Source organism: Ornithorhynchus anatinus, chromosome X3, assembly GCF_004115215.2.
Source record: "Ornithorhynchus anatinus isolate Pmale09 chromosome X3, mOrnAna1.pri.v4, whole genome shotgun sequence".
Lineage (NCBI taxonomy): Eukaryota > Metazoa > Chordata > Mammalia > Monotremata > Ornithorhynchidae > Ornithorhynchus > Ornithorhynchus anatinus.
This window is the reverse complement of record NC_041751.1, coordinates 300,003-319,505: the sequence shown is the minus strand read 5'-3', so window position 1 is coordinate 319,505 and position 19,503 is coordinate 300,003. Positions and strand designations below refer to the sequence as shown.

At 62.9% G+C, this 19,503-nt stretch overlaps 1 protein-coding gene across 1 annotated transcript in view; it reads left to right on the top strand.

Annotated features, from left to right (window-relative positions):
- PHLPP1 (PH domain and leucine rich repeat protein phosphatase 1) overlaps window positions 1-19,503 on the top strand; it is a 45,795-nt gene that overhangs the window by 7,880 nt on the left and 18,412 nt on the right. Inside the window, 3 exon segments of the mRNA XM_029053643.2 lie at window positions 5,226-5,422; window positions 5,738-5,866; window positions 13,212-13,378. Of these exon segments, the coding sequence (XP_028909476.1) occupies window positions 5,226-5,422; window positions 5,738-5,866; window positions 13,212-13,378 (493 nt within the window).

The following is a 19,503-nucleotide window of genomic DNA, read 5'->3' as shown; positions in this document are numbered from 1 at the left end:
TGAGGAGGGTTCAGATCTCATCCAGAGCCAAAAGAATAGAGGGGAGAATTTCCGCAAAAGCCGAGCAGCTCAGATCCCTTCCCTCGAGTTGTCCTTTGTTAGAACGTTAGCATTTTAATGATGTCGATCATTCGGAAACTCTGGAGAGTCAAGGAAGAGGAGAGATTCTGTCCCAGAATTCCCTAAACCTGTCCCAGAATCCTCAAACAAATGCAGGAACAGCAAGGCAGCAAGAAATGCAGAGGCTGCAGAAGCCAAGGAGGGAGAGCCCGGAGATACCGTTTCCAAGGAGGGAGAAAAATGTTTTGAAAAATGTCAGCGAGGGAGGGATCGTCCACCGTTCTCACCCCGACGCATTCATTCCCATGGTTCCCCTCGCCCGGTCGTCCCATCACGTGAGGCTGCTCGACCGCGTTCTCCCAGAACTCCCTCCTCGGGTCTGGGGCTGAGTGATGTGGCCCTGACTGTCAAATTAGGAAGAGAAAAAGCCATTTGTTCGAGCGCTTAATCTCATAGTACTAATTGGGTCAATTTCATGCTTTCGTGTTTACCCGTCCGAGAGGAACAGAGTGATCTGTGCTTCGTGGATCGATCGGCGCAGCACATGACCGTGGACAATAGGACCTATTCAGAAAGAGAAACCGAATCGGCCGGGACGCCGGCCCCGGACCGTCTCTTCTCTCGCTCTCTCCCCGCCGTCCCACCTCCTCCTCCTTCCACCTGGATGTTCCTCGCGCGCCCTGGCCACCCATCACAGCAGGGCTGCAGCCAGAGTCTAGCTGTGTGTGTGTGTGTGTGTGTGTGTGTGAGAGAGAGAGAGAGAGGGAGGGAAGGAGGGACAGGGAGGCAGGGAGATGGAGAGTCTTGCAGAGACAGAAACTGTTGCTGCAGGAGAGGGGATCATTCTGTTTATCTGGAGAATCTTCCTCGTCACAGCCTCTCCCTTTGAACTAAACTCAGTTTGGTGTCACGAGGTTCCAATCCCTTAAAGTCGTCGCACCCTTGTTTTCCCTTCATGCACCAAACATTTCACTTCCAACTTCTCTCCCCGTCTCCTCCTCCTCCTCCCCTCCCGTTCAGGTATTAACGAAGGCCCCGTGCCGGTGGGGAGAGAACCTCGGGCGCTTTAGCGGAGCAAGACCTCCGCTCCAGTAGGTCATATTGCCGGATGTCTCGGTCCGCAGGACCTGAGGACCCAGGGATGTCACTGTCTGGGGAAGGAGGTGTCCTGCAGGCCCAGCTGTGGGTGTGTGTGTGTTGGTGGGAGAGGGAGAGAGAGAGTTGTGGAACACTAAGGGATCAGGGAAGGAGCTAGGGGTCAAGATGAGGGTGGGGTGAGGGAGTGCCGGGGACTGGAGCACCAGGAGGCCGGAGCTGGGAGCGAGAAGGCCTGGGGACCGGCGGGGACACCAGAGAAGAAGAGCGTGGGTCCCCGAGGGCCCTGGCCTCAGGAGGGGCTTTCTGGCCCGGCCCGCGCACCCCCCGACAGCCGGGGAGACATAGCATCTTTCCCGTCCCGGAAGTGGTTCTCCACGCCGCGTCCCCATGGTTTCCCCGTTGTCTGCCCCTTCTGCACGCAAGCTGGAGCCGGGGCCGGGGCGCTCACGGCCCATCCGTCGCAAGAGCAAACGTTCGATCTCTGGGATGAGCTTAGAGCAAGTGCCTAGTCTCCGGGGAGGGATCGTATGGCCGTCCCTCTGAACGGCCGCTTGGGGAGAAGTCGACTGGGGGCGCCGCCGCCGGCTGGCTCCCGCTGGCTTTCCCCCGCCCGGTGTCGTCTCTGAAGTCCGCCGTTCGCCGGGCACCCCGCCCCCTGGCCCAGCCTGGAGACATCGGGCCCCGTCCCAGAGCCCATTTGCTCACGACGGGCAGGGAGAGGGGGTGAGGCCAGCTCCGGAGAACCCTCTGCTCACCGGCGCCCCGGGCCTCCATTTGCTCCGGCTAGTCGAGCGTCCGGTGATTGCTCCCGAATGGAATTAGCGTCCAGTACCAGCCCCGTCAGGGGCCCTCTGTTCCACGTCCAAAGGGCTCGGTCGCGTCGGCGGAGCCACGGCCCCGAACCGCGCTGGGCCACCCCTAGGGCCACGGCCGGCTCCGCGCTACGCCGGTGGGGATCTGGCCGCCCTGAGAGAAATTTCCTCCTTAGGATATTTTTCCAGGTCTTTGTTTTCCCGGACTGGAACGGGGGTCCCCGGGATGGGCAGGATCTCAGTTCCCCAGAGGCAGCGTCTGGGGCGCCGCGCGGCCCTGCCGACTCCCTCTCCACCCTGTGCTCCACGTCGGCCCTGCCGTCCCCCCCGCAGTTAGTGTCAGTCGTGCCACCGTGCTAAGCCCCGGAGTAGGTGCGCGGTGGATCGGCAGGGCCTCCCGTCAGAGATGACCGGCGAGCCTCGGTGCTGCGACTTCCGGACCGACGTCCCACAGTAGGTGCTCGAGAGATACCACCTGTCGATCGATGGATTACACCTGCCACCCGTACGTCAGTCGCCCTAGTTTACTAAGCACGTACTGTGCGCGGAGCACCGTGCTAAGGGCTTGATTTAGACCGAGTTGACCTGCCCAAGACGTGCTCGCGCTAAGGGGGTCCGGGGCGCGCTGCTGCCGTCACCGTGGAGGCTTCTGGGTCAGCCTGCTATTCCCCCATATGAGCAACAGCCCGGAGAGATCGGGCGGACGATCGATCGATCGATGGATCGATTGAAGCGACAGCCTGCCGGGGGTCGCCTCCCCGTTTCCAGTGGTGCCTTTTACCGGCAGACTCGGGGACGGCACCTGGCACCGAAAGTTCCCCGCAGCTGATGTCTGGGCCAGAGCCCCTACCTCTTCTCAGTACCCTTCTCGGGGGTCTGACTCACCCACTGGGTCGTCACCGGGCCAGCCCTCCGAGTCTTAGCCCTAGGATCCGCTCGGACGAAATTACGGCAAACTCCGTTTGGGGAGCGAAGATGACCCGGGCCCGGGGCTGTCGGGGTTACGGTCCCGTTAGGCCGGAAGCTCCTCGAGGCCGGGAGTTGTGTCTCCTGATCCTCTGCGCTCTCCTGAGCGCTCACGACAGTGCTCTGCACGCGGTAGATTCTCAGTCCAGACCATCGATTAAGAGTAAGAAAGCTCCCCGCACGGCGGTGTGCGCGGCCTCTCGGGAGCTCTGAGAAGCAGCGTGGCTCAGCGGAAAGAGCACGGGCTTTGGAGTCAGGGGTCATGGGTTCAAATCCCCGCTCGGCCATTAGTCAGCTGTGTGACTTTGGGCAAGTCACTTCCCTTCTCGGTGCCTCAGTTACCTCATCTGTAAAATGGGGATTAAGACTGTGAGCCCCACGTGGGACAACCTGCTTCCCTGTGTCTACCCCGGCGCTTAGAACAGTGCTCGGCACATAGTAAGCGCTTAACAAATACCAGCATTATTATTATTATTATTAGTTTGGGCTCGGGCAGCAAGGGGCAGCAACCCACCGCTGCTATTTTAGAGAAGCAGCGTGGCTCAGTGGAAAGAGCCCGGGCTTGGGAGTCGGGGTCGTGGGTTCGAATCCCGGCTCTGCCACTTAGCTGTGTGACTTTGGGCAAGTCACTTAACTTCTCCGTGCCTCCGTTCCCTCGTCTGTAAAATGGGGACGAAGACTGTGAGCCCCACGTGGGACAGCCTGATCACCTTGTATTCCCCCAGCGCTTAGAACAGTGTTCTGCACCTAGTAAGAGCTTAACAAATACCAGCATTATTATTATTATTATTATTATTGGGTGCAGAGTACCGCACTAAATGCTTGGGAGAGTACGACAGAAGCAAAGGACCCTACCTCTGCCCTCTCAGAGCTTGCCATCCAACGGGAAGACGGGCACGTACAATTTCTTTAAGAAGAGAGAGTGTGAGAAGCAGCGTGGCCCAGTGGATAGAGACGGGCCTGGGAGTCAGAAGGACCTGGGTTCTAATCCTGGTGCCACCATCTGTCTGCTCCTCATCCATGGCTTTAAAGCATTCCACTACCTTGCCCACTTTTATCTCACCTCGCGTTTCTCCTTCGACGGGCCGGCCCGCGCACTTCACTCCTCTAGTGCTGACCTTCTCCCTGTGCCTGATCTCTTCTGTCTCGCCGCTGACCCCTTGCCCACGTCCTGCCTCTGGCCTGGAACACCCTCCCACCTCAGATCCGAAAGATGATTATCCTCCCCGCTTCCAAACCTTACTGAAGGCACATCTCCTCCAAGAGGCCTTCCCAGACTAAGCCCCGCTTTCCCTCATCTCCCACCCCCTTCTGCGTCGGCCCGACTTGCACCCTTTGCTCTTCCCCCCCTCCCAGCCCCACAACACATATGTGTCCTTTTATTTATTTGTATCGATGCCTGTCTCCCCCCGCTGTAGCCTGTGAGCTCATGATGGACCGGGAATGTGACTGTTTAGTGTACTACATTCTGCCAAGGGCTTAGTACAGCGCTCTGCCCGCAGTAAGCATTCGGACACGATTGAATGAATGAATGAAAGCTGGGTGACCCGGGGCGAGTCACTTCACTTCTCCGGGGTTCAGTTACCTCATCCGTAAAATGGGGATTGAGACCTTGAGCCCCGTGTGGGACAGGGACTGCGTCCGGCCCGATTTGCTTGTGTCCATCCCGGTGCTCGGTACGGTGCCTGGCACACAGGAAGCCCTTAACAGACGCCACAGTTATTATCGGTACTTGGCGCGGAGTAAGCGCGTAACAATACCAAGATGATAAGTGAGGCCAAGATGAGTAGAGTAGACGGTAGAGTGACTGTAAAAGTAGACTGCAGAGAGTAGACTCTCTATTAGATTGGAAGCTCCTTGAGGGCAAGGAGTCTGTCAGGCAACTCTGGTGCACTCCCCCAAGCGCTCAGTACAGCGCTCTACACAAGGGGAAGTGCCCAGTCAATTCCTCTGATTGATTAGTGTTCTCGATCAAAGGTTAGGGTGGGCTGAAACTGCGCACCGGGGGCAGGGCCCCGGTGGGAAGGGTGATGAGGTCGTCCATCTCACGGCTCCCGACAGACCGGAGGTTTTGGGGAGAGGGGCCCCAGCCCCGATCCCGCGACTGAGGTCTGCCTCGGAGCCGGGTGGGCCGGCCCCTCCGAGGGGAACTCCCTCTCCCACCTGCCCCGTCATCGCCGGCGGGGCGCTGCCCTCTGTCCCTCCGGGGGGGGGGGGGGGGGACGTGGCAGGAGGTCGGGGGTGGAGGCGTCCGCGGTTCGAGTGCCCGTGCCCGCGCGTGTGTTCCAGGGCAGCCCCACGACGCCGGCAGCTCGGAGCGGATCCAGCTGTCGGGAACGTTCAACGTGCGCAAGGGGAAGATGCAGCTGCCGGGGAGCCGTTGGGCCCGGCGCCAGGTGATCATGTGCGGCACCTGCCTGATCGTGTCGTCCGTGAAGGACAGCCTGGCTGGCAAGATGCACGTGTTGCCGCTCATCGGAGGCAGAGTGAGTCCACGCCGCGGGGGTCCGAGCCCGCGGGCCGGGGTCCTCCCTCTCTGCGAGTCGGCGATCCGTCCGCCGCCCGGCCGTCTCTCCCGCGCTCGGCTCCCGAGGCCCTGCCCGGGGGTCTCCGGGCGTGTTTCTCCCCGGCCTGGGGCAGCGGTTCCCGGTTTGGGGGTGAAGGAGGGTATCTCGGGCCATCCCCGCGCCACCCGGCAATTTCCCGTGGGCCCCTGGGGACCGGTGGGGCCCTCTGGCTCACGGCGGGGAGAGCCGGGCAGCTGTGACATTTTCTTCCTTCGCCTTTTTGTGTCCGCCCAGGTGGAGGAAGTGAAAAAGCACCGGGAGCACTGTCTGGCCTTCAGTTCATCCGGGCCGCAGAGCCAAACCTATTACGTTTGTTTCGATACTTTCACTGAGTACCTGAGGTGGCTGCGCCTAGCTTCCAAGGTAAGCCGGTCAACCTCTTGCTCTAGAATTGTTCCGGCCTTTGAGGGTTTTCTGGTTCTGGTCTTGATTTCGGTATTGCCTAAGCACTTACTTACCGTGTGCCAGCCACTGTACTAAGCGTTGGGGTGGATAGAAGTTTGTCTGGTTGGACACAGTCCCCGTCCCCCATGGGCTTGCAGTCTTAATCCCCCTTTTATAATTGAGGAAGCTGGGGCACAGAGAAGTGAAGTGACTTGCCCAGGGTGTCACAGCAGGCAAGTGGCAGAGTGGAGATTAGAACCCAGATCCTTCTGACTCCCAGGCCTAGTCAGACACTAGGCCACTCCATCCATCTCTGTAGAATCAGTCAGTCCAGGGCATTTCTCCAGCGCCGTGTGCAAAGCACTGTACTACGTGCTTGGAAGGGTACAGTGCAACAGGGTCGGTAGATGCGTTGCCCGCCTTCGGGGAGCTCACGGTCTCCACTTCCATTCCCTCCTGCCTGGCGTCATACGGCGTCCTGAGGGGTCGGAGTCCGTCCCCTCCCCGTTCAGCAGCAGAAAGGGGACGGCCTCGGATGGACGGCCCCTCGGTGGAGTGTTGGAACCGACCGGCTCGTCGATGTGCGGCGGAATCCCTGTGGGACGGCCAACCGAGTTCTTCGGCCGTGGGGGCCAAGTGTGCGTGCAGGGCACGAGCCGGACTCTGTCAGCGGGCCCGCCCGTAAACCCGTCTGACCTGGGGGCGAATTTCCGTGAGACCGCTGGGGAACTGTTCATTTCTGGGTTTTAGCTGAAAGCTGACAAGCCTCTGACGTCGGTGCTTCTCTTTCACTCTGGGCAGTCTCGGCGAGGTGACGGGGTGTAGGACTACGGGCCACTCGGACCGGTCCTTATCTGTCATCTCAAATACCACTTTTCTGGTGTCGTGCCCTCCCACCCGTCTGTCCGCCTCCCTGCCGGAATACTGGGCTCCCCCGGGTGCCGCCTCAGCACCCTGAGCCTTGCTGGGGGAGCGGGGAAGGGGCCGGTCCTCCGGGCCGGGACCACGTTTCGGGTGAAGTCGTCGTGAATACGTGAATGAACCGCGTGCCTGTAGGGTTTGCTCAGCCTCCCTGGGTGGGGAGGGAGGAGGGAGGAAGGGAGGCAGGACCTGCCGGAGCCATTTGGGTTTCAGGGGTGGTTTTGTGGCCGTTTCCGATGTCAAGTAGACGGAGACTTAGCGTAGGCGGAGGAAGGAAGGCCTAGAGAAGCAGCGTGGCCTAGTGGATAGACTGCGGGCCTGGGAGTCGGACGACCCCGGCTCGTCCACTTGTCCGACGTGAGACCTTGGGCGAGGCACATCGCTTTCTCTGTGCCTCAGTGACTGTAAAATGGGGATTAAGACTGGGACGTGGACTGTGTCCGACCTGATTACCTTGTATCTACCGTAGCGCTTATCACAGTGCCTGGCACAGAGTAAGCGCTTTCCGGATATCATAAAAAAAAAAAAAAAGGCTCAGCGGGCATGGAAGGGAAGAGTCAGAAATGGCAAGTAGAGTCTGGGGGTGCTGATGCCAGACCCAGCTCGGTTGGCTAATCCGTTCAATCCTGCGGGGGCCAGTCGGCCACACCGTTTGTCCAGGGACCCGCCCGACCGTGGCGTCCGTCCGGTTCGGACAAGGCGACCCAATCCCGAGGAGGCATCCCCGGACGTTAGCAGGGAGGGCCCGCGCTCCCAGCCTCGGCCGTTCTCACCCCTCAGTGCCTCACGCTGGGCAGGATTTTATTTTCGGGGCAGAAATATTCATCCCTCTCCGAAGGCAGGTGCCTCTCATCAAATTACAGCCACGTGGGCTCCAACCTGTGGGCTTTCACAGAGGGGATGTCGCAGTTTTCGAAGTTAATTTTTGTGGAAATTTTAGGGGGAGTCACCCACCGGTGACCAGGAATATTTGCCCGGGATTGTACCTCGGGTCCTGGAGCCAGGAGGCCGGCGGGGAGAGCGGGCAGGCCGAAGGAGTGGGCTTCCTCTGGGGTAGTCACCCCCCTCGGTGGGTGCCCGGTTGAATACTCCGAGTCCTCGGTTCACCTTCGTGCCGTTGGCTATTTGGAAAGGAAACGGGTTCAGGCGTGCTCTAGGTTGGTCTAGAGCCGCTGCCCGTGGCTGGTCGTGTTGCCCCGTCGCTCCGGGCCTGGGGCGGACGCACTCTAACCGTGCCCTCCGTCGCTTGCCGAAGAACGTGGAGCTGGCGAAAAAGTCAGAGGGATTTGCCCTTGAGATCTGATGAAAATGTGAGGAGAGACTGTGTCTTCGGAGTTGCCGGCCAGATTCGGACAACTTGACAGTAGAAAATGTTGTCATCCTCACAGAGGGAGTTGGGATCGTGTAGGGTTGCTGATCTGGGCTCTCCGAAGTTGGTATTGCAAACTTTCGGTGTATTCTCTTTCCCTAGGATCCGATTCCCTCTGGAATGTCCAGCCCCAGCCCAGGGCTTCCGGGGTCCATCTGGCGCTGTAATGATCTGGCCCATGAGCCTGTCCTCTGCCCCTCACGGTCTCGCTCAGACTTGGGCCTTTAGGCCGGGAGTTGGGGAGCGGGCGTCTGCACGCTGGTGTTTGAGCGGGGAAGCTGCCCTGCGGACAGAGAGGGTAGGCGGCGGTCACCCCGAGAGCCCTGCACGGCAACGTACCCTCAGCGACGGCACTGTGGCCCTCCTCGGTTAGTAAAATAAGGAAGAGCTCCCTTCCTCCCGGGAAAGAAATTCTGCCCTCCGGATAGCTTTTCCGAGGGACCAGAGGGAGCTCAGAGAATCCCACGTTGAAGGGACGATGCCAGGGAGGAGGCAGAGCACCGACTTTGGTTCCCGATTGAGTCCCGCCCACCCAACGTCCTCTCCGTGGGAGTGTGCGTGGGTGGGCGTGTGAATGTGTGCCTGTGAGGGCATGTGTGCTGGCTGCTGAGTGTGTGTGAGAGCGTACTCCGCTTGGTTGGGCCGGCGAGGTCGCGCGTGCCGATAGTGATGATAACGATCGTATTGGTTAAGTTCTTACTCTATGCCAAGCACTGTTCTGAGCACTGGGGTAGATAGAAGGTAATCGGGTTGGGCGCAGTCCCTGGCCCACACTCTCAATCCCCACTTTACAAACGAGGGAACTGAGGCACAGGGAAGGGAAGTGACTCGCCCAAGGTCACACAGCAGACAAGTGGCGGAGCCGGGATTAGAACCCAGGTCCTCCCGACTCCCAGGCCCGCACCGTATCCACTAGGCCACGTCGCTTCTCCCCACTGGCCGAAGAGAGAGCGGAAGCGATCGGCGGCTGCCGCTCGAGGACGCAGCTGGTCTCCAGGGGTGCAGCCGGGGGCCGTCCCGGTCCGGTTCTGCCTTAGAGGGTCGGAATCGTGGCTGACCGTTGCCCGGGTGGACGTTGCCCGTGGCCGCCCTGACCTCCTCGCCCAAAGAGGGCAGCAGAAGGGGAGCCGAAAGCACCGTGGCCCGGGGAGAGGGGTGAACCTGGCCAGGGTCAGAGGGCGTCTTCGCCTCTCGCCGCAGAATCCGTTTCCTGCCCCGTCCGGGGACACCCCCGGGCCCCCCCCCCCCCCCCCCCGTGGTCAGGACCGCACAGCCGTCGGGTGCCGAGGGAGGGCCGGGAGAGGCCGGTGGAGGAGAGCCAGGACCCCGGAGACGGTCCAGCTTATATTTGGCGCGGGGCAGAGCGGAGAGGGGAGGAGTAGTTCTTTCGGGAGCAGTGACACCGAAGGACCAGGTCCTGCCAGTTTTCAGCTTCCGGCGGCCTTGGAGATGAGCGTTCCCGCAACGGGAGTTTCCAAAGGTGCAGGGAGGGGCAGCCTGCGGGGAAGGTGATGAGGAGAAGAGAAGCCCGGCTTCAAGTCGGTCCATTAATTGCAGTCTCGGGCCTCGCAGCTGCTGCTCCGAACGGAGAAAAAGAATCTGCTCCCACAGGTTAAATGAGAAGCTGAGAATTGACCAGTGGGCTTCTCCCGTGACCTTCCCTCCTCTGCCTCTTCCCGGCTCCTCTCCTCAAGTTAGCCCCGGGGGCCCCTGGCCCGTGTCCCAGACCGTGGGCGGCGAGGCGCCGGCAGAGATTTCGTAGCAGAGCGTCCTTGCGGAGTGACTCCTCCCGTTCCGCTTCTTTCAAGAGAAACCAGAGGGGGAGTCGGGGATGGAGTGTTTTTCGGTCGCGCGTTCCAGAAAAGGGCCCGTTCCATGCGGCGGGGGCGCTCAGGGAGCCGGGACGGCTCCTCTCCTCTTCTCCCTCCCCCTTCTGCGTCGCCGGGACTTGCTCCCTTCACTCATCCCTCCTCCCCGCCCCACAGCACTCACGAAAATATCTGTCATTCATTTATCTGTTCGCCTATATGAATGTCTGCCTCCTCCTCTAGATGGTAAACTCGCTGCGGGCAGGGAACGTGTCTGTTCATTGCTCGGTCGTTCTCTCCCAAGCGCTCAGTACAGTGCTCTGACGCAGCAGGCGCTCTGTAAGTAGGACCGACTGCAGCGAGCGTTCCCCGAGCCAGCGCCGCGAGCCCGGAATGCCTAGCGCAGAGTCGTGAGAGCCGGACGGTGGGCTGGGTGGGGAGCTTCTGGAGCCTTGGAACCGGGCCTCTTCTCCGACCGTCAGTCGGCGGGTTGGCTGGGAGCAGCTCCGAGGGTTGGGGTTTTTATTAAGGGCTCGGTCTGTGCCAAACGCCGTCATGTGGGGTGCAAGGTATAATCGGATCGAACTCGGTCCCTATCCGTTCAGTTCTCTCGTATTTCTCCAGTGCTTACCTTCCGCGTGACACTGTGCCAGCGCTTGGGAGAGTACAAAATAACGCCATATTCCCTATCCCACCCGGGGCTCAAAGCTGAAGAAGGAGGGAGAGACCGGTATTTTAAACCCGTTTTATAGGGGCGGAAACCGAGGCTTAGAAAAGTGAAGTGACTTGCCCCGGTTCAGACAGCGGGCCAGGGGAAGACCCGGGGACTAGAACCCGGGTCTCTCGACTCCCGGTCACGTGGTCCGTCCACTAGGGCGGGCCGCCCGCCGCCTCCGAGGCCCGTAGCTCTGGACGGGCCGAAAGCCCCCCGAGAAGTAGGGGCGTCTACGGTCGGGGGCCACCCACGGGCCCAAGGCCCCCTACCGAATCGGCCGGAGCTACGGGAGCCAACACTGGGGTCGCTGGGAGAAGCGGCCGACGCGAAGCTCCTCCCCTTTGGGCCGGGGGGGGCGGTGGATGGGGAAGAGAGCTAGCGACTCGAACTATCTGCCGCCTCCCTGCTAGAGGAAAAGCAGACTGCAGAAGGATAGCCCAGACCCCCAGGTTTCTCCCCTGTCAGAGTGGGAGCTTCTCACGGGCAGGGAGCCTGTCACTTGTTCATCCCCTACTTCCCCAGCGCCTCGTACGGCGCGCCGCTCCAAGTGGGTGCTCGCCGAAGCCTGCTTTGTTTGCTGCCGCTGCCGGGGCCGTCAGTATAATTCCCTCCACTGCTACTATCCTCACCCCCCAGCACCGCCTCCTCCAGTAGAACGGGAGCAGCACCGGTAGCGGGTAGGCGGCTCCCCCCTAACCGTTGCTCCCCGGACCCGTCCGGCGGGAGGGATCCGCGGGGGCCGGTCCCCTCTCTGCTCTTGCCGTTTTTCCGGTTTCCCCTCGGTCCCCGTCACGCGGGGCCGCGGGAGGCGTGAGAGTTTGCGTTCGTGTCTCGGCAGGATATCCCCGATCGCGGCTTCGCCGGGGGCGGACGGCCGTGGGCCTCTCTGGGAGGAGAGGGCTGGTCGCCAGCTCATCCGTTCTAAGGGGAGGTCGGATCTACCCTTCGGTTTCGCCGCGGGCTGGGATGCGGGCGGCCGGGGGGGGTGACCGACGGGATCGCGTTTGTCTTCCGCGAAAGGAGCGGCGAACGTGCCGCTCTTCCTCCGGAAGGGGAGAGCTCGAGGGGCCGAGCCTTCCTTCGCGTCGCCGCGGGCCGTCGGCCGGCCGGCCCCGTCGTAGTCCGTCCGAGGCCACGCGCTCCTCCCCGGTTTCGGAAACCTGTGTCCCGCCGGGCGGCTCGTCTCTGAACGTCTCGAGAGCAAGAAGGCAACGCGGAGAAAGAGCCGGGGCAAAGACAGAGGAGGCCCCCTTGGCACACGGTAGCGGGGCGGATCGGCTCGGGGCGCGTCAGTTGTAGCCCACACCGGCCCCAGACCCGCGCCCGGCCCCGCCCTAACCGGTCCCGGCCCCGCCCACGCCGGCCCCTCTCCCAGCTGGCACCGGCCCCGGACCGCTCCTGATCCCGCCCACGCCGGCGGGCCTTCTCAACCCACACCATCCTTCCTGTCTCGGCACGAGCTACGGGGCCGAGTGCCGTGCCGTTCGCCTGGGGTTTTGGCCCTCCGGCTCTCGGCGAGGGCCCCCAGCGAACCCCGGGGCCCGCACTGCCCCGCCAGCCCACGAGGCCAGATCTGGGAGCCGCTCCCCGGCCAGCCATCGGCGTGTTCGGGTCCGCGAGGAAGAGATGTCTCGAGCCTCGGGTCTCTGTGGGGTAGAAAGGAGGACTAGCCCACCGAGACCCGAGGCTCGAGCCATCTCTGTGGGGTAGCCCGTCTTTCCCAGAAACCTCGTCCCTGTCTGCTTCAGCCTCTCCGCCCTCCCCACCCCGGTTACCGCCGGGCCGGCGGCGGTCCGGCCGCCGGGGCCCCGGCGGCTCCCCGGGCCGGCGGCGGTCCGGTCGCCGGGGCCCCGGCGGCTCCCCGGGCCGGCGGCGGTCCGGTCGCCGAGGCTCGGACCGCTCCGCCGGTCGATGGTGGTCCAGCTGCCGTCAGAGCTCGCGAGGGACCCGAGGTTGGGTGATCCGGTTTGGAATTCGACGTCGGTCCTCTGATGCGTCCTGCCCTGGTCGAGCCCCCTTCTCCTCCCCGCCGGGCCGGGCACACCGGGAGGGCAGAGAAGGCGGGGTCCCCGTGTCGTGCCTCTGACGTGCTCCCCCCAGGGCTCGGTGACTGGCCCCGGTCGACGGATGTATTGAAGGGGGATGGAAGTGCCGAGGGCAAGCCCCGGTCCGGGGTCTTTGCCTCGGACCCCACGGGACTTTGCAGGGTAGCCCGGGTCTGTCGCGTCACCGTGGACTAGGAAGATGCGTCTCCTTCCCGGGACCTGCGCGTGCTCCTGCGCCGTGACCTCCTGGGGTTTTGGGGGTGCGGTCTCTGTGGCCCGTCTTGCGTGGGCTTGTCTCCCGGGTCCGCGAGTGGGGAGGAACCACCGTGTGGCGGGTGAAACCCACTGCTTCCAGGCCGTCTCCCCGGCTTCGCAGACGGGAGACGAGGGGTGAGTCCCGGGGCGGCGGCCAGAGCCGGGATGGTGGCGGCCGACCCCGGTGACGTTGGGTTGCTCTGTTTTCCAGGTCGCCTCCCAGCGTATCAGCTCGGTGGACCTTTCTTGCTGCAGCTTGGAGCAGCTTCCTGCCAACCTGTTCTACAGCCAAGATCTCACGCACCTCAACTTGAAGCAGAACTTCCTGAGGCCCGGCCCCGGCCCCTCGGTCTCCCGGGGGCTCGACGAACTGCAGAGGTGCGGGGGCCCGGCGTGTGCCGCGGGGCAGGTCTCGGACTGGGGGGGGCCACCCCGCCTTCCCTGGGGGCAGGGCGAGGCGGGCCGGTGGGTGGGTGGGCGGTCAGGCGGCTGGCTCCTCTGGCTTAGCCTATCCGGAATCCTACCTGGGGCAAAACATTCCCAGAAACAGCGGTTCTCTGGGAATGCAGGAATCGGTGCTTGAGTGGGTCATCGCGCCCGTGTGAAGGGGTAAGGGGGTTTCAAGGAGCGGAACCCCCGTCTGAGCCCGGAGAGAGGGCGGGTGTCTGACCGCCTGGTCCTGGCTCCCGAAACGGAAGGCCCGGACCCGAGACCGTCTCGTTAGGGCGGCTGTGACGTTCGGAACTCCGCGGCCGCTTAGGGGGACGTGCGCCCCGGAGGTCGCCGCGGCACCCCGGGCTGTCCGGCCCCGGGGCGTAGGATTGGCTTCTTCGCCGCACGGCTCGGGTTGGGCATCTTTGGCCGGCGGTGGAGCCGGGGCTGACCGGCCTGGCCAGCCGTGGGCTGGGAGTTCTAGTGACGAGGTGTCCCTTAACCCTGCTGACCGGGACTTGGGAGGTGCCAGATTCCAAAGTCGCGGGTTGTGAGGAGGTCAGGAAAAAATATCTGTGCTTCTGCGTCCGGGGCGGGGGTTGTTGCCGTGAGCCAGGTGGGCCACGCCGCAGCGGCTGTGGGTCGCCGCCGTTTTCTTCTCCTCCGGGTGAGGGCCCCGAGGAGCTGAACCTGGTGGTGGAGTAGGGCTCTGGTTCCCGGTGCCCGGACGGACTGCCCGGTCGGGAGCCCCGGGCCGATGCCCTGATCCACCTCCCCGGTCGACGTTCGGCCCTACCCCGGTCCGATCCCCGGTGTCCCTGGACACCGAGAGGGAGGCGAGCCCGCCAGACCGCCGGGCCGGAGAGGGGGGCTTTCGGCGTCGACGGGCAGTAGCGGATCCTGTGTCGGCCTCTCCCACGGTCTGCGCCCTACGCTCGGTGGATACGGGCCACGCGATGGCCCCCGGGGCGCTTTTCAGTCGGCGGCGGGGCTGGGTCTCGCTCCTCGCGTCTTCCGGGCTGGGCCGTGAGGATCTAAGACGGTCCGTCGACGAGGACGGCCGCCTCACCCCGGGGCTCCGGACAGCCCCAAACTGGGAGATGGGTCCTGCTTCACGTGGGAAAGTCACAGCTCCCAGAGGAGCCTCGGGGCCGTCGGGGGCGGGGAGCGGGAGGGAGAGGGGAGGTTGTAAGGGGCGCCGAGATGTTTGTGAAGCGGCTTTGGGGAGGTCTTGGGAGAGCAGAGGCGAATGTCGGGCTGGGAGGCTCAGGCCCGTTCCAGAATTTCGGATCAGGTCCAGACGGGTCAGGCCAAGAGGTCCTGTCGTAAGACTCCCATTTCCAACGATGATCACGATGATGATAATTGTGGTGTCCAAGTGCTGCTTACTGTGTGCCGGGCACCGTACTGAGCGCTGGGGTGGATACAGGCAAATCGTCCACCGTGGCGCTCACAGTCTCCGTCTCCCTTTTACAGAGGAGGTAAACGAGGCGTAGAGAAGTGAAGTGATTTGCCCAGAGCCACACGGTGGACAGGCGGAGGAGTCAGGATTAGAACCCAGGTCCTTCCGACTCCCAGGCCCGTGCCCTACCGTGGGAAGTCGGGAGGGGGGAACGCTGCGTTCCCCCGCCTCCCGACCCCTGACGCTCGGGGGTCCCTGGCCGTCCGTGCGGACATTGGCCGTGGGCTGGGGCAGCGCTGCTCACTTCCCCGGTAGAAACCCAGAACCTGTCCATCTCTGCGCTCTCCGCCTCTGGGCCCATCCTCTTTCCTGTCCCGCTTTCTCACTTTACACTATGGCCAAGTCGGTCCTTTTCCCTCCCGGTGATAGTATTTATCCATCACCCGTTGGGTGCGTTGCACTGTTCTAGGCACCCGGAGAGTTCAAAATCAAAAAGGCCGGTGATTTAAGTGTCCGTCCCGGCTGGGTTTCCACTGACTCGGTGACCTTTCCGTAGCGTTGCGACCCCCGGCTCCTTCACTCAGGAGTTGGAGGAACTCGGCGCTAATGCTCTTTGACTTGATTCTGAATTTTCCCAAGCAGGGTGGGACTTAATCTGATATTTGATCGAGCGCTCAGAAAGGCGTTTCACGTTCGGGAGTTGCTCATCCTGTCCCACGACCCCACCTAGCGCCATCTCACTTGCATTCAGCAGATCCCATCGCCCACGCTGCCGGTCCAAGGCCAGGTGGGATCCGAGAGCATCTGACCGCAGGTTGGGCCAGGGAGCCGTTGGGATCCGGGGAAGTAGAGGGAGGGAGGGAATGGCATGAGAGACGGTGTTGGCTAGCGGACAGAGGACAGACCAGGGAGTCGGAAGGACCCGGGTTCTAATTCCGGCTCCGCCGTGTGTCTGCCGTATGACCTTGGGCAAGTTGCTTCGCTTCTCTGTGCCTCAGTTCCCTCATCTGTAAAACGGGGATGAAGACCGTGTCCAACCTGATCTACTTTTTATCTACCCCGGCGCTTAGAATAATGCCTGGCAACTAGCAAGTGCTTAACAGACACCGCTTAAAAAAAAAATAGCCTGGGAGATTGGCTTTCTGTGATTCCTGGGACTGAGCGCCGGAGCCTCGCTGCGCAAGAACGGCGGAGCCTCGGTGCCCAACAGCATGTCGATCTGGAGACGCTTCCTGAACCCCACCTCCTCCGGGAAACCACCCCCTATTCATTTTTCTTCTTCTTTCCAGATGACAGCCTTCCTCTTCCCCACTCCCCACTTTTGAACGCGGCTTCCGTCTGTAAAGTATTTTCTGTTTCTCCTCCCCAGTAGACTGGAGGTCTTCAGGGGCCTTCCAACTTGATTGTACTCTCTCAAGCTCTCGGTACAGTGCTGCGCACACAGTAGGGGCCCCTGGAAATTCCACCGACTGATCGATTGGCTCCCGGCTCCGTCAGGCAGCAGGGAGGAAGGACCGGCCGGTTGCTTGGGTTAGCGCGTGGGGATCAGTCTGGACTGCCGGTCTTCTGTCCCGGGCCAACACCCTCCCCGACTCGCCGGCGGACCCGCGCCCAGATCCCCCGACAGCACTCTTCTTCGAGTGTCTTGTTTTAGAGGGACCGGTTATGTTACCTCTGCTAAATGTCGTCAGGAGGTGACCTTCTACTTTCCTTCATATTTCTGCAAACTAGAAACTTGCCGAACTCGTGCTAAATGGAAAAACCTGAGGTTCACGCGAGGGATCCCTAAGTGGAGCTCGTTATTTCCTTCTTGGAGGTGATTACTTCAGAAATAGATTCCTCGAACTTGCGGCTGTCGGGAAATATTAATAAGCGCTTGGTCTTTCTGAGACTTTTCCGAGGAGCCGGAAGCATTCGGACTGTTTATTCCGGTGGCCGCCCGAGGGGCTAGTACCCCCACGTAGGATTGCTGTCCCGTTTCTCTGGGGGACCGTCAGTAGTTTGGAGGTGTGTGATGTCCTGATTTTTGCTTCTTTTTTGTATTCCTCCCTCCATCCCACCCTCTTACCTTCCCCTTCATTCTCCCTCCCTCCCTCTCTTCTTCACTCTCTTCCTGTCTCCCTCCCTTCCTCTCCCTCTATTTTTCTCTCCCCCCTCTCTTCCTCTCTCTCTTCCTCCTTTCCCGTCGTCTTCCCTCCCCTCCTTGGGCTGTGTATAAAATGCACGACAGAGGGTGGATCTCGCCGGCCCCTTCCAGTAGTTGGGCGGCCGTCCGTGAGGGCACAGCTGCTCCCGGGACTAGAGGGCCCGCTGTTAATTATGCGTGGAGCAGGTGAAGGAGATGCTAACCGAATTGAAACCTCATCTCCGGGCAGGCCTTCCCTCGGGTCGCCCCCTCCCTGACCCCCCTCCACCCCCACCCCCCACACACCCTGCCCAGTCGGTCCCGAGGCTCGGGAGGCGATTTGAGGCGGGTACGATATCCTTGCCGGACTCTCTCCGGGCACCTGGGGAAGACCATTTTGAGATGGGTGGTCCGGATCCTCTATCCGCCCTCCCTCGCCTCGTGCTCCGTCTGGGGTGGCGGGGACGGGGAGCAAGGGACTTCCGCAGCCTGGGCTCTCGGCGGCGGCCCAGCCGGAGCCCCGGCCCGGTGCGAGGGAGGGGTAGTTAGGGTCTCCACGGTGCTCCCTTCTCACCCGAGTAGCCTCGCCCTCATCCCGCCCACCCGGCCTCTCCGTCTCGCGGAGGAGGAGACGTCACGAGCCTCAAGGTAGACGTTGTCAGGACGGCGAAGGGAAGCAGCTTCACAGTTGTGCGTCTCCTCGGTCTAAATATAACGGGTGGAAACGGGGAGAGAGGGAGGTGGCCCTCACGGAGGGTCCGACTCGATCAGGTAGCGGGAGGGAGGGAGGCGGCCCTCGCGGAGAGTCCGGCTCCATCAGATAGCGTGTCGGGGCTGGCGGGGGGAGGGCGCGCGGGGAGCGGAGGGCAGACGCGTCTGTGTTTCGGGGCCCGGAGGCACCCGGGAGAGAGGCGGCCCTGCCCGCCACCCTCAGGAATCGTCGGCCCCCCTCCGTTCCCCGGGCTGGGCCTGACCCACTCGTGCCCCCCGCTGACAGGGTCAGCGAGTCCTTCAGAGAGGGGCTGCTGCGGGCGGGGTCTGAGCCACTCTCGTGGGTCGGTTCTGCGGCGGCTCCCCGGAGTCCGGGGTGGCCGTGGCTGTCCGCCCTGCTTCGTCCCCCGAACTCGTGCGTGAATCCGACGGAGGCCCGGCGGGAACGGGAGTGCAGGCAGAAAGTTCCGATGGCTCTCCCGGCTCGTCGTGGTCGTGCCTGTGGTCGGGACGTGTTGGATTGCAGGAGATCTCCTAAACAGCAGGGTCCCAGGCCTCCCCCACCCCCTAAGCGAACACCAGACGTTCCTAAATGGGGAATTAGCCTGGATCTGATTCTTCTCGGGGTCCCGCGGTTTGGGCGTTTACACTTTGGGTGATATGCGGAACGTTTTTTCCCGGGATCCTCTGTGACTCCGAGACCAATTCCCCGCCTCTCACGCTGCAGAGGGAGATAACCCTGGGACCGCGGAGCGGGCCCGGCGGACCGAGGGAGTATAAGGGGCGGGGGGGGCGGGGAAGCCCCGGTGAGGAGGTTAACCTTCTCCCCCATTTCCTCACCGATAATCGACTTAAGGAGGAAGAGGCGGGGCCGAGACTGACCGTGGCCATTGGTCTCTCATTCCCCGTGTTTCTACCGCTCCCGGCGGCCGGACGCGGGCTGGAATCTCGCAGAAACGGCCGCGGGGTCCGGTTTCTGGGACCGGAGAGGCGGGCCGGGTCTGCCCTCCCTCACTCGGAGGTTCAGGCCGTAGAATGCCGGCAGCGGGGCCCCGGGCGGTGGCTTCCTGGCTGGCGGAACCGGTCCTTCCCGGCGTCCCCAGGGAACGTGGCATTCTCCGGGCCCCGTTTCCCAAACTGACCCGATGGGTGTCGGGGGTGGAGTTGGCGCCAGGACACTCGATTCTCACGAACGGTCCCCTCTCTGTCCGCCGGCGTCGCCCCAGTGGACGTCCCGTCCCCGTCGGGAGGTCCGAGCCAGAGTGGTCTCGGCAGGGCGGAATCGGCTTCGCGCCGGGTGTCCCGGCTAAACCGAGCGGCCCGGAATCCTTTCCCGGGCAACCCGGTCCCGGGACCCCGCGCTCCCTCGTGCTCTTCGCCTCCCCAGGTCCCCCTTTCTCTCCCTAGTCTCGGTCCAACCTGGGAGCGGAGTGGGCCGGCCAAGCCGGGAGCCGTCGTGGATCCCCGGGCTGCCTGGAGTCGGGCCGGGCCGGGCCAGGCCGGCCGCCGCTTCGGACCGTGCCCGGGCGGAGGAGGGGACGCCCTCCGCGTTTCCCGTCTGGAAGCGCGTGCTCGGTGTCGGGGCGAGGATGCGTTCGGGACCCCAGGTGGCCAGGGCCGTTCTCCCCCAGGGTCTCCCCCGGCAACGATCCCGCCTTCGGGACCGAGGCCTCGCTGCCCCTCCACACGCCCCGGCGGGGATCGATGGGGTTTCCCGTTCCCGGGAACGTGCCTGTGAAGCCAGCCGGAGATCGGGGCCCGTCGGCGGGGCGGGACTCGGGACTGGGACCGCCTATCGTCTGGCTGCGTCCGAGCCGGAGTCTGTGGGTCGGT